The sequence below is a fragment of the Chiroxiphia lanceolata genome, chromosome 6 (genome assembly GCF_009829145.1).
Source record: "Chiroxiphia lanceolata isolate bChiLan1 chromosome 6, bChiLan1.pri, whole genome shotgun sequence".
Taxonomy (NCBI): domain Eukaryota; kingdom Metazoa; phylum Chordata; class Aves; order Passeriformes; family Pipridae; genus Chiroxiphia; species Chiroxiphia lanceolata.
Genome location: NC_045642.1, coordinates 4289822 through 4313200, shown reverse-complemented (window position 1 = coordinate 4313200; position 23379 = coordinate 4289822). Strand labels below are relative to the sequence as shown.

The 23379-nt window shown below is 40.1% G+C and overlaps 2 protein-coding genes and 1 long non-coding RNA gene across 8 annotated transcripts in view; 1 reads left to right on the top strand and 2 right to left on the bottom strand.

The window, feature by feature from the left end:
• CSRP3 (cysteine and glycine rich protein 3) overlaps window positions 1-7907 on the bottom strand; it is a 14467-nt gene extending 6560 nt beyond the window's left edge. The window contains exons 1-2 of one of the 2 annotated variants that reach the window (XM_032690151.1): window positions 7841-7907; window positions 1621-1752 (exon numbers count right to left, since the gene is read on the bottom strand). In XM_032690151.1, the coding sequence (XP_032546042.1) occupies window positions 1621-1732 (112 nt within the window). In that variant the 5' untranslated portion in view covers window positions 1733-1752; window positions 7841-7907. Of the gene's footprint in view, window positions 1-635; window positions 710-1620; window positions 1753-7840 lie in introns of those variants that run through there. The other variant, XM_032690152.1, reaches the window with a different exon arrangement.
• The window catches only part of LOC116787964, a 17069-nt gene extending 1734 nt beyond the window's left edge, over window positions 1-15335 (top strand). The window contains exons 3-8 of one of the 2 annotated variants that reach the window (XR_004357500.1): window positions 714-904; window positions 1039-1166; window positions 1576-1747; window positions 3228-8544; window positions 10574-11795; window positions 13044-15335. This is a non-coding gene — a long non-coding RNA (uncharacterized LOC116787964). Of the gene's footprint in view, window positions 1-713; window positions 905-1038; window positions 1167-1575; window positions 1748-3227; window positions 9095-10573; window positions 11796-13043 lie in introns of those variants that run through there. The other variant, XR_004357499.1, reaches the window with a different exon arrangement.
• On the bottom strand, window positions 11830-23379 carry E2F8 (E2F transcription factor 8). 4 transcript variants are annotated; one of them, XM_032690144.1, is made up of 14 exons: window positions 23208-23378; window positions 21724-21999; window positions 21291-21447; window positions 19894-20199; window positions 19095-19256; window positions 17550-17687; window positions 17022-17231; window positions 16568-16652; window positions 15813-16296; window positions 14687-14917; window positions 13723-13852; window positions 13262-13578; window positions 13091-13153; window positions 12449-12561 (listed from the first exon to the last, which is right to left on the bottom strand). In XM_032690144.1, the coding sequence occupies exons 1-13, from the start codon at window positions 23244-23246 to the stop codon at window positions 13127-13129; spliced, it is 2562 nt and encodes an 853-aa protein (XP_032546035.1). In that variant the 5' UTR covers window positions 23247-23378; the 3' UTR covers window positions 12449-12561; window positions 13091-13126. The 4 variants fall into 4 exon arrangements, with proteins under 4 accessions (XP_032546032.1, XP_032546034.1, XP_032546033.1 ...); XM_032690141.1 differs by lacking the exon at window positions 13091-13153 and having other exon boundaries at window positions 11830-12561; window positions 23208-23379; XM_032690143.1 differs by lacking the exon at window positions 13091-13153 and having other exon boundaries at window positions 11830-12561; window positions 17022-17183; window positions 23208-23379.

Below are 23379 nucleotides of genomic sequence, written 5' to 3'. Positions count from 1 at the left end.
ATTGAAATATAGAAAAGCTCAGCTAAACGGGTTAACTCTTTCCATACCTGAGATTACATTGGGGAGGATTGGTTTCCTGCTGTCAAGAAATGAAATCCTATAATTGGTTCATAGAAAAGCCCATGAATGTGATACATGATCTTGAGGCATCCAGAGCTGCTGAATAGTGTGTGTGAATCATGGTAAAAGTAAAGCCAATTAACATACCTCTCATATGCCAGCTGGGCTTAGATGCATCTTTACTTTTTGACTTTAAACATATTTCTTATGGGAATACTTTTTTTGGTATCTAACCTATTAATAAGTTAGCTCAGACTTACAACCACAAGGAGAAGATTAAGTAAATAAAAAATCCACAACAAAATACACAACCAACCAACCAACCAAAAAAGCCACCAAAACAAACCAAACTGTTGCCGGAATGTAACATATATATATTGTTTATCATGAACCACTTAAAAAAAAAATCACTTATACTAAGAATGAAATTTAAACTTGATAAATATTATTAACTATGTTCTGTTAGGACCGATGCTTATTTTTATTAGTTTCTCTGATATTTATTATTAATTGTTATAAGCAGTACATGGAAGCAATAAGAAGGCACTAGTTGAGACTGAGATTTTTTCTTTTACCATTCTGTAAGAATTGGCTGAAAGTTGTCATATAACTGAAAAGATTTTGAAGGAATTCTTTCTTATTCTGCCTTTTAGGCATCAATTGCAGGGCACTTGGAGAAAGCCAAGTAAACTCCAGTGTGTCCTTTGAACTTGTTCTGCACTGACTGCAACATGTCAGCTAAGTGTGTTATAGCCTCACGCCTCAAATAAGAAGTCTCTTTCCGTCTGGGAAAAGAGGGTGAAAAATTGGATTCAATGGCTTCAATGGAATTCATACTGCAAAGGTACTAAATCTCAAGCATTGTCTGCAAAATAAACTCTTCATCTACTTTTAGTTCTTAGCAAATTGTTTGCTCTCTCTCCACAAAGGGCAAACAGAGCTGAATTGATACCTTCTCTCTGATTTTTTTTTTTTAAGTGCTAGCTCATCTGCAGAGAAAGCAAGATTTCTGGAAGCCATCTGCCAAACATCACAGTGGAGTGTGGGAGGGAAAGAGCAAGTGAAAGTGAACTACATGAAATATGGGGGGGGGGGAAGAGACTAAGGTAAGTGCAGAGTGTTGGTTGGAGGTTTTGATGCCCCCAGGTTGCTGTCTTCCAGCTTTTCTGTGTGAAATGGATTAATGTAAGGACTCACTGTCATAGTCATCTCCTCTAACAGCCTAATAAGACATCCTTCTGTCTGATGAGTGCTTGTTTAGTTCTGCTGGACTTTTTAACTTGAAGCAAACCTGTAATATGCCAAATTGTGGGACAGAGGGGAAGGGTGTCTTGGAGGTGGGCCATGATACCATGATCCTGCAGCACTTGAGTGTCCCTAACAAAAACCATCTAATGCTTGGGAAGAGAAAAGCCAGGAGCCCAAGATGCAGATTGCTTGGGGTAAAGGGCTAGAAAACTGCTTGCAAAGTAGTACAAAAGTAAATGTACTAGAATTGATGCAACATTTATAGAGAACTATGGGGATGTTGTGAAGTTGAACCAGTGTAGCCCGGCTTACTGCAGAGGAAGCAGGATTTGTGGAAGCTCCTTCCATTGCACTGGATTTCCTCAGCGTGGTAGACGGTCTTTTCACAGGCACCACATTTGGCTCCACCCCCCCAGTTCGGCATCCCTGTCTCTGAGAGGTAACCTAGAAAATCAAATTGCAAAGTGAATTATTTTAAACAGAACAGCTTGATTTTTTTTTTTTAAAGTTGTTATATTTCCCCCCCCCTCCAGTCAATTGCTCTTGCATACTTGCAATGTACTTACTACCCATGGGTGAAGGAGCTACCCTGGTGCTTTAGGGGCATGGACAGTCCAAATCCTCTGTCCTGTGTGACCTTCTCTTGTAAATAAGGCTATTCCTTAGCTTAGTATATTGTGATGGTAAATACATGAAATGACTGTGAGCTGTATCAGTGAAAAAGTGCTAATACCACTGAAATTTCTTCTGGAGAAGTGGATCTAGGATTTATTTTCCATCAAATAGTCATTTACTTTTAGTTCTGCCCTCCTCTGTACCCCAGTGTAGCCTTTTCCCCTCAGTTTTTGCTTAGTGTGTGTTGATCTGGTTTTTGAGGCAAATTTTAATGGAGGCTAGCAAATACTTTGGAGCTTTACTGGAGTGAAGCAAAAGTCTGGACAGTATTTGGCATTAAATTTTCTACAGAACAGCTTCCTACCTCGACTCTCTGTTAACAGGTAGACTAGTTATGCCTCTCCAAAGCAAGTGCTGCTTCATCCAGTACCCCATAAGCTGCCTTGGTCACACATTCTTTGCCAGTATGATATTTTTTTATACAATTCATACCTGGATAATTCCACCTTGAAGTTTAACAAGGGCACTTTAAGAGGACACATCAATAGAAACAAGTTGTTTGTTGCTTTTCTGAATTCCTCGTGAGACAGCTGCAAGGTCCCTGTGCTGCACAGCCATCGTAAGGTAGTAACAGATAAGTTCCTAACATAGGTTTCTTTCTTTCTTTTTCAATTGTTTTTGAAATGTAAACATAAGGGAAAAGGTTGCTGTTGCAGTGACTGTTGAAGTGACTTGGCCAAGGTCACAGGAGGGCATTGTGAGGGGCAGGAGCCCAGCTCAGGTGGCCTGATGGCTCAGTGCCCTTCCTGATGACTGTGCTATCACACATCAGAAACAAGCCCAGCCCTCAGGCTGCCCTTCTGTTTTCTTGTTTGAGTCATCGTTTCTGGAAAGACTGGGATGTCATCTTGTCACCTGCACATCATATTATCAGGTTGTTCCAAGCTCCTGGCACAGGCCTTCCTTCTCCTTCTTGGAAAACCAGTCACCTTCTTATTATAGTTATTTTGAAGCCTGCTTATGCTATTTGTGTTTGATTAAATTCACCATAAGATACTTTCAACTAAGAAAAGGGTTTTGAACACTGAATCAGGCCTGCCACTTGAGAATTTTCTTCTAAGATCAAGTGAGAGATAGAGGGGAGTTTAGAGTGATGTAAGTCACAGTGGTGATGTAACATAAACCAGTATTTTCAATTACTTGCATATTAGACTATTATTTTACTATATATTCACACTGGACACTAATGTCCCCTGCTTATCATCATCGTAGTGACTTCTGTTCCGTAATCTTCTGAATTTCAGAATGAAATTAACAATGTCTACGTGCCAGCTCTGCAGCCTGAAGGGAATTCTTTCTGACAACTAACACCAAAAATCCCACAATGGTATAAGAGTCTGTCCAGCAAAACGAAGGTGGCATGAGAGTGTGTGCACACACTGAAGCTATAGCACTGGAGACATGACAATGTGAGCAGGTTTTACAGTCAGTGTTTGATAACAGTGCAGGTACCAGCACATCCAAACCTCTCTGCCTTAGCAAAGCAATGATTAGTATCTCTTTAACCCCCTGTAATTAAATAGTCACTATTGTGACTGGTACCTGTGGTAGACAGCACACCTGTCATCCTCATGCAGGGTCCAATCTCCCCTCCTCTTTGTGAGGCTGATCTGTGCTTAGTTGAACACCCTCCCCAGCTCAGTCAGCCCAGTCCTTTGCTGTAACACAGCAGCACCATCGTTAATGTCTTCCAGACCCTCTCAGCTCTCTTGGGAGGCTGCTCATGGACTGCTGTGGCAGTTCCAAAACAGCAATGATGCAAAAAGGAAATGGAAACTCATCTTTCCTCTAATTCTGTTTATCTGGTGTAATGAGTAAGAAGCATAAACCTAATGTAGATGAAATAAGAAACAAAACTAATTGCATGCAAGAAACATATAGTGGATTTGATCCCTCTCACTCAGTGAAGCCTTTACTGAACAGAACTGCTAAATTCTTTTTTCATTTATTTTAAATGTGAGATAAAGGCACAGAGAGAAATCTTTCATGTAAATAGAATCTTATTCCACCATTCTATATTTTCTTCTATTTTTAAAGTACTTTCATGTTGGTGCCATTTTCTCTTATGAAAATAGTTCAAGTGATGCTTCAAGCATTTTAAAAGAAGGAAGAGAGACTGGGCATAACAATCAGTTTTGTGACACTTTCTTGAAAAATAAAATGAGATTTTTGTGTTCCCTTTCAAATCAGGTTTCCAGTGGAATACCTTCCGAGCTGAGGCAGCACTGGTAGCTGCCAGGGAGGTTTGTACCTCTGGTCTCTGTAAAGCTATTTGTGCTGTGTTAGTTCCCCTCAAAGGCACACCAAGCATCTCTGTCTTTGGCAATGAGATAGTTGTTGGAAAGTAGCTCCAATTACATCATTAGCTGAAGGGGGGAAAATAATCTCTTAAAAAGTCTGATAATGTTTGATAGTGAACCTTGTGCTGTCAGGGGCCATGGTTAGAGCTCTCAGAAGAACCATTGTCCCTGAGGCTAATTATAGTAACATGACTGGGCATGCATACACATTTTCCATGTTTTCTTGGCATCACCTGATGGGAAGCTGTAGGAGGAAGAAGAAAGTCACAGTAAAACTACAAGGATGCCAGGGGAAGAACAGCCATGTGTGCCACGATGTCTGCGCTGGCTGGAGTAACAGCTCGGTGAGGTACCAGTGCAGGTCCTGTCCTTGCTTTGATCATCTCTCTGGACACTGAACTGCAGTGCCATCCCTGTGGATGGTGCCTGTGCAAATAAAGTCCAGAAGGTACGTGGCATTCAGTGTTTTCTACTTGTCTAAATTATAAATGGTGGATAAATCTCCATCTTCACAATGTGCAGATAGAACTCAGTCTCCCACTTGTTATGAGAAAAAATATACCCAAAATCTTCACTTCACATAATTTCATTAGATGTCAGTATTTAAATCCCCTTGAAATTCCCTGAATTTAGTTGTCTTATTCTGATTAACTTGCAGTGTCTGCTCACCACATGGTGCTTATATTCTGGTGATCTAGTGGGAAGTAGAGTGGACTCATCCTAAATGTAATAAATGTGTTTATTTATTATTAAATAAACTTTTGAGAGTTAGTACTGCAACACGTAGGCACTCACGGTACTGTTAAACTGGAGGAGTGTTCTTGAACTTGCTCTGTTACTATTCAGCAGCTTGTATTGTTCCTCAAAATGCAGTTACTATATGGAGTAGAATTTATACACAAGATGTGCAGCCAGGGATACGTGTCTCCCGTTATTTAGAGCTTATATCACAGCTATATGGGCCAGGCTTGGAGCAAGGGAGCCTTTGAAGTGTTTGTGTGCTCTGCACAGGCATGAAAACATTGTGAGCCGTCTTCTTTTGGGCTGTTAGTCATACTGTACAAATCTGGGTGTCACATCACTGTCACAGAGTGTCTTACTCTAATCAAAGTGCTATTGATAAGAATATAACCCAAAAATATATTTAGATCCACTGATCTCAATGGATGGTGGACACAGTACTGGCCTGATGCAGTTGTGTAGAGGAGTAAAACGCAGTGCAACTGCCAGACAGTGCTGCAGGTGAAAAAAGTCTTGAAAGTAGTTTTGGTGCTTCCATTCTAAACACAAGGTTTTCCCTTTTACATGCTCATGTATTTGACAGTCTGGAGCTCAGGCCTTATCTGAATGGGCTGCAGAAGTTGTGTACTGTGTGGCTGGGAGGATTATCTCTGGTGCCACATATGCTACAGGATGGCTTTGAAGGGGATAAACAGAATGGGAAATATTGGTCTTTGTGAGCACTGGTAGTAGAATTGCTGAATGGGGACTGGTGGGTAGGATGTGCCTTCCATCTCTCTCCATTTTAATCCCAGCTACATGCTTGGTCTAGACTCAAAGAATACCACTGCCTTACCTAATGAATAAGCAGTAATGGTATCAAATCCAAATATCCCTGTCTACACTGAAATGCAAGTATTAAGGCTGCATTTGAAATTCTTTTCCACACTAAAGTCGGTGGGAGATGCCAATGCAGCCAGGACTTCATTCTGGTATCTAATCACAGCTCTGCTGTGACCTGTCCTGTGACCACCAGTGACTCATTTGACGTCCTCAGTGTTACGCCCCCACAAGCACTGGGGGGGTAACGATATATCTCATCCTTTATACAGTAGCAATAAAATGCTGCTCTAGTTTCTCTCTTTCACTGCAACTAACACTCATGGGGAGATTTTATCTCTCTCTATTGGTCTGCAGTGCAAGGCACAATTCCTGCCACTGCATCTCGAACAGCCTGAAGGTGTTTCTGTCAAAATCCAATCCCTTGCAGAATGAGTTCTCTCTCAGCAGGACAGATTCACAACAGAGGAAACATTTGTGTTTGAAAGTTGAGCTCTTTTAATGAAGATGTGATATTGTTTATACTCTTATTTCTTCTGATTCATTCAGTGGACTTTGGATACAGGTAAATTTTAAGTTTATTATTTAGGTGTCATACCTTGAGCTTCCACCATGATCTCGTAATGATTAGCATTTTCCCTTCATTTCTGCAGTAAAGCAACACATAGAAATCAAGGGGTGGGAATTCTGACACTGACACAAGAAAGTAAAAATTGATTTTGCATTGACACTGGTCACCCTAAATTACACACTCCTTTTGAAACAAAAGATTTTAACTGGCATGATATGAGGCATGTGTTGTGTGTAGCTGATAGTTTCCCATTGCTTTCATCTCTGTTCTTCCAAATTATCTATTATTTTCTAGCATAGGGATGCCACATTTCTTTTGAAACTTCCTTGATGTACACTTTTGCAGAAATTTAAGTTTGCATCTCCAAAAAAAATGGTATCCTGACAAGGTACTTCATTCATCCTACAAGTAGGACAAGGTACTTCATTCTGACTTAAAAACCAGTGACACCCCACACTCAAATATTTGTAAATATGTGCTTAGAGTTCAGTTTGATCCATGTGGCTGTGGAAAGCTGCATCCTGCTGTACAAATGTCCCATTCCTTTTTTCAGACCTAATCCTGGGCTATCAGCTTTCACTTTTCGTTCCATGAGATCCTTCTCTAAATCCTTTTCTGTGCACTAAGTCTTTTAAGTGCCAAGTAAAGCTATTACCTACTTTGAAATAGCACTGTGATGATTAAGACACAGAATTATTTTATCCACATACGATCCCTATTCTTTGAAAAGCTTTCTACCTAAGGGTAAAATTATTTCAAAGGAAAAACATGTATTTATTTATTTATTTATTTATATTATTGGGGCTTTTCTGAAGACTTGACCAATCACACTCTCTTGTAATGCTTGAGTGATGGATGTGGAAATAATTCTTTCATCCTGCATCCAGTTATCTAGCCATTTTCTTCCAAGTCTGCATAGAAGTTTTCTTCCTATTTGATATAAAACCAATTGGTCACTAACATTAAATATTTTGAAGTTTTAGGGGATGCTGTTTTGGTTTTTTTACTTCTAATATCCTATCAACTGAGAAATCATGAAAGCACCCAAATTTGTATGCTTTGTACATATACTTTTTAAAACCAAATCGTTTGTGGAAAAAATAATTCAGTAGCTTCGAAACACAATTTTTAAGCATTCTGAAACTTCTGTTATCCAGCCTTTCATAGTCAAAATGAGTGTCTGTAACGAGGATCCCCACAACTCTGTTCTTGCAACACCAGTAGCTACTCCCCAGGCTGAAAAGTCCAGAAGAATCTCTTATGAGGTGGCTACTCCAAACCTAAAATACTGCTCTCAGCTCTGCAGGAATCATGTTTCTGTACTATGCCTGCACATTTTTCTTTGTTAAGCAACCACCTATTAGGAAAATATTGCCCAAACCCTTGTATCAGACAGTCTTGGCAGAACCCGCTGGACGCAACTTACCAGAGTTGCTTGAAGTGTCTCCCTCTTTCCTTAGGCCTCCAAGGGTTGGAACAGGAGGGGTCCCTGCACTTCTTAAATGCAGTGACCACCACTGTCAGCCCTATAAGCTGGGAGGGGAGGGGAATGAGAGTTTCAGGGATCTGAGCAATGCCATTGCTATCACCAAGCTGAAAATAACCTCTGACAAAAGCCTGGCATTTTGGTCCCCCATGTCCACTTGTGAGTAGGTGGACAACAATGCAGCCCCTTGGATTACACCTAAAGGACATTCCTGACTGCAGCCTAACAGATCAGAAATAAAGATTAAAGTTTTATAGTTACTCTCCTGCATTGCTTAAATGTGAATCATGAAATAACAGTCCTTTGAAATGAGGATTTAGTTATTAATGGTCACAGTGCCAATATTAAATTGTTAAAAATAATAATGAATCAAAACCTGTTTGCAGCACCCCCTGGAACACAACATTTGTGACCCAAAAAGCATTTAATTCTGCAGTTCATGATTTGATAGATACAACTAGTTTGCCTTCTAGGATACAGGGCATTATGCTTTTCACTGTAATCTTTCATTTTTTTACTGTTTTTAGGCATTAAGATGGTTTGTTAATATGTATAATATTTAGCCTGTCTGATAACTGCAGTTATATTTGCCATGCCTGACTGAGTCCCTTGGAAATGGATGATGCTGCAGATGTGTTAGAGAGGTGAGCAATAAAGTATGAAGCACTTAAAATTCACTTTTTACAAGGTTTTATTTTACAGGCTTTAAAGCTTTAGATGCCAATTCTTATTTTCTATTGGGATGCCTGAATCCAGCTTTGTTTGGCATCATGGACTTTACTGCGTGTGAAAGGGTCAAGCCCTTACAGCCCAGGGGTTAAACACCAGAACTCTGAAGCCAAAATTCTCAGGGAATTTCATGGGAGTGTAAGGAAATTAAATACCAAATCCACATCAGACTTTAGGATTTTAGGGGTCTGTTTGCTCAGGCTGCTATGCAAACTCTTAGGAGCCTATAAATCCATTTGCTTTTGAGTCAGGCAAGGATTTTATAATGCAGAGACAGATCCGTGGTGTAAAGTTGAAGGACTATATTTTCCTAAGCAGGAGAGCCAGAGTCCATCCCTTTTTGGTCATTCCCCCTGGGTAGTTAATTGGACTCTTCTGCCTGTGTCAGATAATTCCAAATGCAGAGGGGACAGTGCAGTGTGTGTGGGATTCTGGCAGTTTGGGCCACATTAGAAATCTAAAAATCCAATTTCCAGGCTTACCCCCACCCCTTCCCACAATTTATACTAACACCGGAGAGAAACTTTCAGGCCAGAGGCTTCTGTAGGGGGAAGGGGAAGTATATACATTTATTTACACAAATAAATATACTGTACAAACTAAAAGCAACTATATACATATATATTAAATTTCTGTCAGTCCTTTCAAGCCCCTCCCTTTAACTTTAGTCCATGAAGAGCCTTTTCAGGTTGGGAAGTAACCAGTTTCTCCCTCGTGGGAATGTTCAGGGCCTGAATGCTCCCCCCTCACCAAGCTCCGGCTGTTTGTTGCAGTCTTTCTCCTCACGAAGTCCAAGAAAGTAGCTTTGAGTCCTTGCTCCTTGGTCTGCTGTGTGATCTCTCCCTCTCGATCTCATACTTCTGTTCATAGGCTGCTGCAGTGTAGTTCAGCTTATCAAGCGTCCTCCGAGTCAGTTTTCGGCTGCCCCTGGTCAGCTTCGGCAGGGCAACTCCCGAGCTCTTGGCCCATCTCCATTTTCGCTTGGGATTCTTCTCCCAAGCGCCGGGCCTCCTCCTCTGGCCCGTCTCTTGACTCAGCCCCAATGCTGAGCCTCTCCTCCACAGCAGAGGGAAAGAAAAAGCCCCCCTCCACAGCTTTAACTGCAGAAAGGAGGGGGAAGAGAGGGCTTGGCTGCAAAGCCTGTCTCTCTTCTCTTACCTCAGGTGCTGTGAATTTCTTCCTTCACAGCACACACTCCAAATGCTGCTTCCAATTCTGGCCCAGGCAGAGGGCCGCAGGGCTCCTCTCTCCCCCCTAGAGGGGGTAAAGAGGGAGCCCAGCCACCCCCTGGCCTCCTACACCTACACGCAGCAGACACCAACAGCAAAACAGAAAGACTGCCAACCACTTCCGGTGCTGTGTATATATGATTTTGAGCAGAAGCGAACAACGTGAGTGCTGATTGGCTCTCCAGGGAACACTGTCCTGGCACCCAATCACCTCTGAGCCCCCCAGCCTCTCAGGGGGGGCCAATTTCAAACCATGACAGTGATGAAGATTTCTTTTAAGAAGGCAGTGAGGAAGGGTTGAGGCAGGACTGAGTTCACTATTGGAGTGCATGGGAAGCACTGAGAAGCTTCTAAAAAGCTTTGCACCCTTGGTGATTCATGTTAGGATCCCTAACATTTGAGAGTGCTGAACCTTCTGTAACCTTCACTCATGTTTTATATATCGTGTCCTTGGATGGATTTGCACCGTAACCAACTGCAGGGAAATCTGCAGAGAAAGATTTTGCCCCCAAAATATGTCTTTTCCCTTTGAATTTGGCAGAGGATTTAAGGGGGAAAATGCAGTTGAACAACCTTTAGTTTTCCTGGTGTTGGGTGTTGCTTAATTTCTGTACTACTGTGTGCCCCTGTGAGGAAGTGCATTGTTGAGAGGGTCTTAATAGCTCCAAGGAGCAGTTGACATTTCATATAATCCCTGTTCAACTGTGATTAGCAGGACCTGGGATTGGAAGAACAGGCTTGAAACATGCAACTGGAGCTGCACATGCATGAACTGGGTCAAGGATGTAAATCAAAGGTAGGGATTAAGAAGCCCTGCTCAGAGAAGTGGAACTCAGTGAATCAAAAGCAAAGCAAGTCTGAGGAGTAGAGGAACTTTCCAGGAGGACATCAGGTGCTCAGGCCACGTTCAAAGGGGGGTGAGACAGGTGGGAAAAGGGGCCCTTTGAGCAGCTTTTCAGCTTGCAAAATGAACAATCAAAAGGAAAGGTCCCAGTGAAAAAGCAACTGTAGTCACAGGAGGCAGGGGACACTGGACAGCATGTCAGAACGTATGCTCGGCTTTTCAGGATACAGCCATTTGTGAGACCCTTTCACCAACCCTAATTACTGTAGTTTCATTAGTCTGTCAAATGTGGTGTCTGAAAATGAAAGGTTTGGAGTTTGTTTCCTATATATTGCCTTTATATTTCTAGAATGAAATCAATAGCAGGTGTAAGGAAGATCAATCAGTTATCCCTTTGGAGAAGAAAAATCTACTCTCTGCTGCAGTGAGAATTCCTCCATCTTTCAGCTTTTATTCTTTTCTCCCCCTCATTTAGTATTTCCATAGTGATCGTATTCTGTCAGGTGTATTTTGTATTATAATTCTGCATTATTAAAAAGCAGCCCAGATAGTTTTACTGTGTTAGCTGTTTTAACTATGTTTTTTTACCCCAGTCCAAGACTGAATCTTAGGCTTTGCTACCATTTCTCCTGTCCTAATTTGGTCTGCCAGGCACCTTTCACCTGGAAAAGCAGATACACTGTATTTTGATTTAATCTGTTAGTTATTCCTCGTTATCTGAGGGTGAACTGAGCTAGGAGTCTTCATCTTTCTTCCTTCAGTGTAGAAGAGGTGCTGTATGTATTTAAATTTAAATTAATCATTTAAATGAAATGGTCTAACTTAACTTGTTTGAAATTTTTTTGTCATTTCGACACACTTTCCATAAAGATACTCAGAATCCCTTACTTCATAACTATGTTTTCCTCTAACTGTTGTTGTTAGGAGCTATAATATCTTGTGACAAGAGTTCAGAAGTTACATCAAGTTATTTAAGTCCCTTTCTGATGAAATTCCATTTTCCCCTTCCTTCAGAACACAGAGATGCCCTTATTTGGCAAAAAAAGAATGAAGATTTTTTGCCGGTGAATACAAAATGTATTACTTAACTCAGGTAATCTAATTTGACCAAACAGAAAAAGTCAATGCAGGGTTTTATGTAAGTTTAATCTGAACAAATTGATTTAAAAATACAGTATAAATAATTCTTAACTTATACAAAAATTGATTAAGAAAATTTGGGGAGATTTTTGCTTTTTTTACTAACTTTACAAAAGAGTATTATTAAACATAGAAGCAAAACATTTTAACTATGGCCTTTTTGTTAAGACATAAAATATGTACACACTCACAGTACTTTTTTTTTTTGGTGCAAAATAGGTACTGACTGATAGACTGTACCTTTCTGTACAAAGACAATTTCAGCTTACTTTGCATAGAAGAAAATCAACACACACACACAAAAACCCCCCACTAGATACATAACTTTGTTGTTAAAATACTTCAGGTATGCCTTTTGGAAAAATTCATTAGGTATTAACTCTCATTAAGAGTCAGTTCTATTTCTAAAGCATTAATTAAGGCTATTCCAGCATTGAGGTTTTGCCAATACGTGTCCAAAATGTATTTTGGACAATGCCAGACATGTGCAGTGTGTTAGCAGTAATTATGCCTGTTAACACATTCAGCAATTCCATATCTCAAAATTAGTCTTCCAAAACTTCAAGTTTTCGTTGAGGAATATAAGGAGTTCCTTGAGAGATTCTCTCGGTACCATCTGAGTTTGTAGATAGCGAAGATCCAGAATTTGGGCCTCCTGGTGTGCGGAAAAAGCTTTCTGTAACTGCCTGAGGCTCCTGAGGTTCCTTTGGAGCAGAAGGCTGAAGAGAAAAAGTTACTTTCATTTAAGAGGAATAAAGGTGAATTCTAGCTCTCGGTTTCTGCAGGATGTTAGCAAACTCTTTCCCCCCCTGAAATTTAAAAACTTAACAACTTTTTACAAAGAATTAACCTGTATTCCTTGATATAAATATATATAAATAAAGTAAATAAAAGTATGATTTTTCTAATCCCCTCCTAACTTTTTTTTTAACACAAACAGATATTAGGCAATACAGTATTAAACAAAATATACAGGAAAACTTCCTGGAAGAAAAAAGTACTCTTTAAAGTCCTTTACAATCCTATCCTATTAAAAAAAAAAAAAAGCTAATATTAAACACAGGAACTTGCAAATATTAGGGAAGTAACAAGAAGGAAAGATAAAGTAACAAAGGGACAATTTTTTGATAAGTATAATTTCAGATCTATGCAAAATCCTCCCTCTAAAACAGCTGTCTCTTCACATCTTGTCATCTTCCAGGTGGCTCCACTTCCACAACAAATAAGTGACTTATCTTCCTTGCTAACCTCTCAGTTCTATTGTACTTAGGCTGGCCTTCACTGCTAGCTCTTTTTGGGCACTGCTGATTTCTAAAGATCAAAAGAAAATGTTTATTTAAAAACTTTACCTGCCGTAAAGGAATTGCTGTACTTCCCACTCAACCCACCAAGGCCAAGGTGCAACATATTTGTACTTACCCTCCCTTCTTGCACGTTCATGTTTCCTGAGCTATGGCTGGTGTTTTCTGCTTGGGAAGAGACCGGCACATGCTGAAGAACAGGATTTGCAGGAACTTGCACACCAGCAGGTAATAGTCCTATGTGTTGCAGCATAAAGTTCAGAGCTGAAGAACTTGGATTTTGGGCAGAACTGGCATTGTTTGAATTGAGACAGGAGTTGCTCAGTACAGGTGCAGCAGCTATGGAATTTGGTGACAGCATAATGTTCAAGGGTGTTATATGAAAAGCAGGAATGTTAAGTGTTTTCAGCTCTGAGGCGGTCATTGGAATGACACCTGAAACAGAAACATCAAGTGTTGAAGGGGATCAAGAACTGAGGCTCAGGACATTGTGCTGTGACTTCATTAACTCAGTAGGATGAATCTGGCCTGCAATTCCTTAAACCAGACAAGTCTATGCCTGTTTTATTAAACACTCACCAGTAATGGGTGAACTGTAGGTAGGGTGCTGTAAGGAACACATCCCAGCTTTCTCTTTATTGGAGCAGTCTGCCTTTGTGCCATGGGTGCAGTGAGTAAGAGGAATAAGATAACCAGAGGGAAAAAAAGTCTGACAAAGAAAAAGACGACACACCTTTAGCTCAAACATGTAATAAACAAACCCCAAATATGTTCTCCAAAGCTGCATCACCCTTGCCCTGTTTTTATTCTCTATCCTCCACATCCCCAGGATCCTGTATTCCATGCTCCTGCTACCTTTTGTCTGAAACGAGACACAACTAACTCAAGGACATGCTCTTAAAAGACCACATACAAGTCAGCTGGCTCCATTTCCAGCTGATATCCTCAGTGATTAACTAAAAATCCACCTGGGATTAACACAATACAATTAGACAAGACGAAAGAGAAACCCTGACACTGAATACTTTTTTCCAGAAAAAATTACTGGACTCATTAGTCATCATATCACCTCATTGTTTTATGAAAAACACAATCCAAGATATATTAGAAGACAAACTATTTGCATTTACACGTTTTGGTCAACTGCTCTTTATTCAGGTTCTCCTCAGCAGTTAAGCCTGAACTGCAGAATACTGGATTTTACTGATAAGGAGAGAGTTTTGTGGGATTCTGTTTCAAAGCCTATGCAAACAAAGGACTGGGGAGGTGAGGGATCTCAACATTGCTCTCAGCCTCAGTCTTAGGGTGATCTTCATTCCAATTGAAGCCTGAAAGCCACTTTATGTCCTCTTATTTGTGTGCTAATGCAGAAACAGAAGTTCTACATTCCTACAAAATAAGGTTTTAAAGCATTCTAAAAAGAATCCATCCAAAGACAATCTATGTAGGTGTAGTTTGTTACAGTTTTGCTTCTTTTGCAAAGACTCCAAATGGTGTTTTCCTAGGAATGGCAAGATCTCCTGTGGTGTCTGACAAAGCTTACCTCAGGAGTAGGAATGGCAAATGCTACAGGTATGTCTTGTTTAGTTTTGATTTTATCCTCATCTTCTGGAATATTTTCCTTTTTACATTGGTCACAGCAACTTGCCATGTTTTGATCCACATTTTGATCTAATGTTTCTGTTTCCTTCTGTTTATCTTCCTGGACATTATCCATTTCATGATTCACTTGTGAGTTATTAGAAGGTGATTTTTCATTTTTAGTGGATTTTCCCTTTAAAAAAGTACACACAAAAAGAAAGGCAGATATTGTAAGGCTTAACGTTCTCAATTACAGCCTTACAATGATATTTATACATTTTTTAAAATTGGAAAGCAAGCTTTCTCCTTTCTCCTGATCCCAAGTTTGTGCAATAAAAATTTCTGATCACTAAGAAAACCAGGTCCATGTTATCCCTTCTTTCTCCTTCACAGCTGGTGGATGTTTGACATCACATGTTGTCACAACATGGTGACAACATACGATGACTGTTTCAGAAGCACAATTTACAGCAGGGTTATAATTTACAGAGGTCCTAAAACTTTCAGCAATCAAGGAGTAGAAAGCAATCCAGCCTCAGTTTCTCAATATGCATCAAATTTGTCTGAACCTCTTATTCTCTTAATGTGCTACTTTATTGTGCTTACAACAACCCAACAGTGCACAACATTGGGTGGAAATATTTAGAAGGCATTAGGATTTGGGGATGTTCCCTGTCCAGTGACTTTTATGTGTCCACTTTCCCTCCTAACACCTCTAAAGCCAAGAATAGGTGCCAGCAAGTTCATGGGGTACTAGAATGGTTTGGGTTGGAAGGGACTTTCCAACCCCACTCTCGATCTGACCTAATCAAGAAAGATAGGTATAAATAGGTAAAATATAAATAGGTAAAGTCTTGACATGTTTTGGGAGTTGTTTTGACTAACATCTGTAGACTTTGACACATGTTCTTAGAGACAAAACCAAGCCCTCCAACATCAGCAAGTAGAACAAATGAACATCACCTCTTCAAACATAATGTTATTAAAAACACCTACACACACTGGCAGGCTTCTAAATCACTTTGAAAATGAGTAGGTGGCAACATCATTAAGCTCTAAAATGGCATTTTAAAACTAATTTAACTTACCAAAGAAGTACCAAGGCTCTCCTCATCACCTCTATGCCTTTTAATTAAATTATTCTCTTGTAATGCTTGTGATCTTTTAAGGCACCTCTGTGATGAAGTTTCTGATTTAATCTCTGGTCTTTCTTCAGCTGCCAAAGGCTTTGTTGACTCAGCTGTAGTGATCTGATTGTCCCCTTCCTCAGTGGTTATTTTATTTAATACTTTTGAATTATTACTCTTAATTCCAGTTACATTAGCACATGGTAGAGGCTGCAACATGAAACCTGGGCTGTAGGTTGTCACAGTGTGGGCTTGAGAAGGATGCAGATATATTGCATATGACATCCCAGAGTGAGGATGAGGTAGGATTACTGGTGAGACTGAGCTGTGGCTTGCAGGGCAGACCCCCAGGGGCTGGCTGGGAGTTGGTTGCTGAGGGGGTTCAGGCCTGGGGACTGCCTCAGGTGAGGACAGGACACATTTCATTTGCATCTCCTCTGCTGTCCTTAAACAAAACAAACAAAACAAAGTCCAAACATATTTTAATTCCTTCAGGCAGAAATGAATGCCCTGACAAATTATTTTCTGTAGTACAAAGACTTAACATGAACTTGTACTTCTCAATCCACTGAACAGAAAGTAAGTGAATAAATAGCCTGCAGTACCAATGGTTACCTGTTTTTGCAGACTATTGCCCCACTCAAACTGAGCATAACTTTAACTTAATGGCCAGTGCCATCATAAAGCTTCTCACCTTAACACTTGTGCAAACTTACTTGGATTGTCCTTCCAGCTGCGGTTTAGCGACTGCTGGAAGCTGAGTTATTGTACTTGGGAAAACTGGTAAATTTTGATAAGTACCTGGTGGAAAGAGGAAAACCAAATCAAAACTTTTAGTACATCAAATGTAGAAGTTAAAATTTAACTTTAATTTGAGGAGACTGCTTTATTTAATGTAGCAAACCCATTCAACGGCAAAGCACTAAGACCTATTATCCTCAAACTGCAGACCAGACTTGACTTGATCAATTGGATGAATTTTAAAGCCCCCAGAGAGGATCCTTAATAACAACATGAACATTGATAGGTAATTTTCTGCCAATTTTCTGGAATATAGAAGAACTGTTTAGAGAGGATAGTCCAAAGCAGAGTTTCCACAACAAAGCAAGCCCACATATTTAATGCAAGACTGGATCTGACTTAAAAACAAACTTAAAAAAAGATACGTACTTGTACTCATTTTAACTGGGCTGGTTGGAGCAGACTGGATCTTTCTTCTGTCATTTTCTATACTCTTAACTAACTTTATTAGAGATGAATGCCGAGTGAAGTTTTGCTTTCCTTTTGAAGGAAAAAGGTTTTTTGAGCAGTGCTCTTTGGAAGGGACATATTCTGAAACAGGTGGGGAACAGGTTATAGAAGTTGCTTCAAGTTTTGTATCTAAAATGCAGGAAAAAAGGAGAAAATACATATAATATGCAGATTCAGTAATTAAGAGCAATTATTTGAGCCTGGCTTATAATTACTGAAGTACTAGCAGCAGCAAACATGGAATTCAAGAGTCTCAGTATGAGAACATCTACTTTGTGGAAATAGATACTGGTGTGCTGTGCTGCCAAGGACTAAGGACAAAGATGTGACTAGTAAAAGACTTTCTGCTTAGTAATTCTGTCTTTTGATCTAGAAATTCTAATAGAGAAAACAAAGAAAAAATAAAAAATCATCAGCAGAACAAAAGGAAGTTACACATACACCTACCCTGAATGTTTGACAAGACTTCAGGTCCTGTCCACTTGAATGCTGGTTTTCTACCTCTCTCCTCTGTAACATGAACTTTCTTGATAAGCTTAAGGCTGCTGAGAACATTTGCTATGTCATAAAGTCTCCTAATTTTGGCTAAAATGAAATAAAAATAAATAAATGTAAAGTAAGGCAATTCCAATTAACAGGTTAATATATATGAGATGAAAATGGGCGGCTAAAAGGAAAAAGCCTTATAATTTTTTTTGTGAAAACAATTTTGTGGAACAGGTATTTACACAATGAAATAACATATTGTGATACAAAATTTACATGTAAAATAGAATGACCTAGATATAGATCTAGAAAAGAAAATGCTGCAAAGTTTATTATGCTAAATATAGGAAAAAAAAAACATTTTCCTGTGCAATGATCAAATCTATACAAATTCTGCAGTAAAAATAAGTAATTAAAAGGCAGGTACACACATGCAATGGCAAATGAGAGAACTGGAGGGCAGAGAGACTAAAATCCAACAGGATAATCATCCTGCATGTTCTTCACTGTCTCTAGATTGAGCTATTAGGGAAAAGTTTTAGGCTGAAGTCAAATTACAAGTGATTTCTAGAAGGTAAAATGAATGGGCTTAGGCCTAAGCTTCTGCTACTGAAAATTTAAAAGTCTAGCAAGTTCTGGAACTTGGGACTGTGCTTTGTAACCAAGAACATGGTAAAATATGTGATACCTGAAATAGAGGCACATGGCTGGAATGCCCTGAAAATGCTTTTATTGTGAGACAGGCTTTATGGAGGAAGACTGAAAACAAACAAAAAATCCCACTGACTAACCATCCATCCTCTCTGTGTTGCCAGGAGGGAGTGAAAAAGAAATTATGAACTCAAACCAGTGAGGATCGCTTTTTACATAGATACAATTCCACCAAAAAAAAAAAAAAAAATCAAGGAAGGGTCTAATTTTTGATGAAATCCACAATTAATTCTTGATCCTTCAAAAGCAGGCACATTTTTAATTATTTTAATTATTATACACGTACAGACCTAGACCTAGAAGTACCTTTCCATTTGAATGGAGAGGAAGTGTGTAGGGAACTGAGAGCAGGATAAAAGAATGAAGAAATAACTGGCAGTTAGAGCTTTTGGTTTCACTTCCTCTGACGTTAAGTTACTAGCAGGACTTTTACAGAATCTCTTTATATTTCCACCAAGTTAGTTATATGACCAGAATATAGATTTGAATCATTGTGGGGCATCTTTGGTGAAATGATGCTGAAAACCTTCTGACAGGTCTCTTGAGGAAAGAAATTTTTACTGATGAGGAGCCTTGTGGCATTACTTCAGGAGAGAAAATTTAATGGACTTTTCCTCTTGTGGGCATTAGGTATTAATGACTATACAAGTGGGTCCCTCTTATAAACAGCACAAGGTGTTTAGTGAGTTTTTGGAGGCTCAAATATATTTATGGTAGGAAAAATATGACAGTATTTTACATTATATGAACTAATACTGGAATCATTCACTTAGTTTAGGCTTTATATTTACTTACTTTTAAACTTGCTTTTATCTAAGTCTTCTAACTGGTCTTCTCCAATCAAGATTTTAGCAGCAACTTCAAGGCTCACTATTTGAGGTGTTGAAACAAGAAACAGCATCACAAATTTCTGACTCATCACTCGTAAAGATTTGTATTTCCTGCCATTTACTGATGCTGCAGCAGACAGGAGAAAAGATTAAAGTATTAAGTGACACACCAGCTACAAACATTTCTAAAACACTGAAAAAATTTGTCAGTAATAATAATTACAAGAACAAACAACACAGTGACTAGACAGGGCCAATGTGAACTCCAGAATCATGACAATAGCCAGATAATTGGGTGCATACCAAGTCTAACTACATAGAAGAGTGTGATGTACCCCCCCCATACATTTCCTATTGTCTGACAACTTGTACTCTTAAAGATGCTCGACCCTTAATTAAAATTTCTTCCATGACTCAAACCTAAATTAAAAAAGATTAATTTATGCTTTTTGCTTCTATAACATTTCATAGTAACTTCTGGCTTTATAACAATTCAATGGTAATTGATTGTATGTTGGTATATTTGATAGTTTCACCTGATGCTCCCTTGTTCTTGCCCTGTAAAACAAACTACATGTGCAAGAACTGAATGAATAAGACAAGTGAAAGAGTGCAGAGCACTTTTCTCCCCACAAACAGTTGTGGTGCCTTTGGGGTAGTACCATCTCCAAAAAAAAAAAAAGGCCAACAAATGTTTTTTCAAAGTTCATGGATATTTATCATTACAAACACATATTATTCTTGGCACTATAGAGAATTATTACCAGCACGAAATTCCACTCCTGGGAGCTCAACAAAAGACATTTCTGACTGTTCACTTGAGCCAAGAGAACTTGCCGTTTCTTCATTCCTTTCACCATCAGGATCAAATTCATGCTCGTACTCTCTTTTCTTGATCATCTGAATTTGCTGTATGTATTTGTTCTCTTCTCCAACTTTTTTCAGAGCCTGCAGGGTCTGGGGGAGGTTATGTTTCCCGTGCCAAACATATCTGTTTCTGGCTAGGCGGCTCACCATGTGCAGGCTCTCCAGCACATTCACAATATCATAGATGCGCCTGCGTTCAACATCTGGGAAAGAAAGAGATGAACATGACATCTCTACTACACAAAATATGTTTAGTCACGCATTTACCTGCAACAGATCCCTATCCTTCCTTCTCTCTTAATACACTTCTAAACCATTTTTGCCAATTCCTTGTTAGAAAAGTTTCTGGAAATAGCCCTCATAGATCTTGCCAGCAAGGAAAATAATTCTTGCTTCAGATATGGAAAGACTCGCTGTTCCACAGTTGTACTTGGCTTACAGCATTCTTTAAGAAATAAAACTTACTGTTGCCAGAAGAGCCAGCTGGTTTCAATCCAGCTTTAAAAAAAAACAGAGCATTTTTAATTATTCACTGTATTGATTTTAGATTGTCCCCTTAAATAACCTTGGAAATTTATGGTAGGTAACTGCTTTTTTTTTGATATGTTATTCGATTAACACACTGTCCTTTTCTCTTTTTTCTGTTAAATTCTTGGTTTTGAGTAGGCATTTTCTAAAAGAGATGTTCTTTTGTACAAAGTACAAAAAAATATAAATTACAGTGCTTTAAAATTTTTATAACTATTACCAGTTTGTAATCTGTAGAATACTGTAACTACATAGCTTTTTGGCTTACAAAAGCTTCAGCTTGACGTTGGCAACTTAGAGTCTGTGAAAATCATTGATAATTTAACTTTCTCATTTTATATCACTATTTTTATATTGCATCATCAAAGGCAGAAAATAGTTTCTTGCTTTGATGTAATGGTTGGACAGGAAATTGTGGATTCAGTTTGAGAAATGCAAGTTCCTGCTGCATTCCAAATCCCAACCACTAATCTTAGCCATCATCTCTAGATCCAAAAAACTGCAACTGATTATTCATGGTATCAGCAATAATGTAGATGTTTAATATGAAACAGAATTCACAGTTTCTCAGTTTGGTTCATTGAAGAAACTTTAGCATTTTAAAAAAATTGTTCTAAGAATGAGGAGTTTAAAACTGGATTTAAATAAGTTTGAGAGAACACAGTAAGCATTCAACATTTTATGGAGCAAAAATGAACTAACACAAACGGCAAGTTATTGGCACATTTGCATGAAGAAATCTTTAGCAGCATGTACAGCAACTTACGTAGCTCCTCAGTGACTTCATCAAGGCAAATGTAACTTTTCTGTGCAGCGCTGGGGTAATCGGGATATCGAGCTAAGAATTTATGACACAGCAATCCCAGGCTTTTCTCTTTGCGACTTGGCTGAGATTTTTCATATTCATCTCCCAATAAGTGCTCCTACATGGGAATGAGAAAAAGAGAATTTGAGATTTTTGACAATATGTAAACACAGCTTTGTTGTTAGCACTGTCAAAGGCCCAGTGTTCTTCCTTGTCCTCAGCAGCTGTGAATTAAACCAGAACGTTACCTGTTGTATGTAACTAGTCAATATCCTTACTTATATTTGGTAAATGCTCCAAAATCAAAACTTAAAAAAGTTTTGTTATGTCAATGTACAACTTTTTACACTGAATAAACAGCCTTCAGCTAACTTGAAAAAAAAAACAAACATACCTGCAAACAGTGTTTCACCTGTAGGACCTCCGTTGAACTGTTTGACAGTTGCTTTTTCTGTTCTCTGCTCCTAATCTCAGGACTGGCCGCACTAATCAGCATTTTCAAGTTGGAAGTAGGTGTCCATGGCTCTGCTAGAGAGGTTTCCTTAGGTTTTGGGGGTGTGGTTAGTGGCTGACAGTCAGGCTGTCTCTCTGTCAGTACCACCTGTGAGGTAGCTGCTTGTTTCAAAGGGGTTTTCAGTACATTTCTGTGTGGCTCAGAAGGCTCATTTTCCTACACATCAAGAAAGAGAACAATGGTGAGATTAAAAACCAACAATCCATTGATCAATAGTAGCCAAAGGGGGCACAGAGACCATTGCATTTTTTGTGCAATGGTTCCAGTCCTGCTCTGAACCAACAAGCCCTGTCCCTGAAAACCATTTCTGTGCCTGGAGCTTAAGGCTCGGGGCCTGCGGCATTTATTCCTTAGGTAATTTTCCTTTTCTTTCCCTCTGGGGCAAATACAGTCAGAACGAATGTTAATGCATAGAAGAGCTATGAAAGAATGGCTGAAACACATTTTCAGTGGGTGTGATGTTCCTTATAAATTCTTGTTGGGCTGAACAGACATCAGCGTATGTGTCAGGGAATTCATCCTTTATTACACAGCCGCCTTAACCCCGGCAGCCAGCCCACTATAGAGCCACAGAAGTGTTGGCTAACAAGCCCTTAACTTTTACAAAGAATTTTAACAATGAACTTTAACAAGCTCCAAAATCGGTGCGGAGTAAGGGGTGGAATATGACTGCGGCGCTTGCCTAGAGAAGACAAGAAAGGAGGGAATAAAGGCGGAAAAGAGGGAGAGAGAGTGAAGGATCTCTGGGACCAGGAACCGATCCACTTCCTCGTGTGGTTTCCCTGCTGGAACCCCTTTACTTTTGGCGCCGTATATTCGCGCATGCGCGGTCCGCGCTTTGGAGCCCTCCAAGGACTGGGTCGGGGGTCTCTGGAGTTCCCGGGGGTCTTTGGAGCTCTAGAGCCCATCTCAGGGAGGTTCCCGGGGCTCCAGGCGGGCTCGCAAGCCCGGACCCGCACGGGAAGCGGGCTCAGCCCAGCGCTGCCCCACTTCCGCGGGACCTTCTTCCAGCGGCAACTTCCCTGTCACAGCACCGCTGAATGCTGGAGACGGACATGACCTGCTTATCGTACCTGCTCCTCCACACAGCTTTCATCAAGGAAAAAAAGAAAAGAAGGAGAGAGGAATCAGGAAGAAGTGGTGCTCCTTAGGGACTCGGTGGATAAAGGTCGTCAGAGGTGAAGTTTTAGGAACTTTCGTTACGGACAGGGATTAAAGCGAAGGTAACGCGCCCGGTTTCTGCCGTCCCGCGGTTTCTTCCCGTGATCGCTCGGGCTGAGGCGGCTTCGCCCCCCGAGGGTCCGAGCACGGACACCGGGGCTGTCACCGCCGCCGCAGGAAGGCGCCCGGGACTTAGGAATTACCTTGTCGCCGGTGCCCATCTCCCCGCCCGCCGGCCGCATCCTCCCGCCGCCTCAGCAGGCGACACCCGCCGGTCCTGCCGCGCCGCTCCGCATCGCAGGTCCTGCCGGCTCTGCAGGAAGGTGTTGCTTGGCGGGGGAGGCGGTGCCGGGCCGGCTCCCGCTGCCCCTCGCT

Excerpts from the sequence above, each read along its gene's own strand:
- E2F8 (XM_032690141.1), bottom strand. The coding sequence starts at position 23,246 with ATGCGGCCGGCGGGCGGGGAGATGGGCACCGGCGACAAG. Across the intron at positions 22,000-23,207 it reads AGATGGGCACCGGCGACAAG|GAAAATGAGCCTTCTGAGCC; the intron begins GTAATTCCTAAG and ends CTTGATGTGTAG. Across the intron at positions 21,448-21,723 it reads AGGTGAAACACTGTTTGCAG|GAGCACTTATTGGGAGATGA; the intron begins GTATGTTTGTTT and ends ATTCCCATGTAG.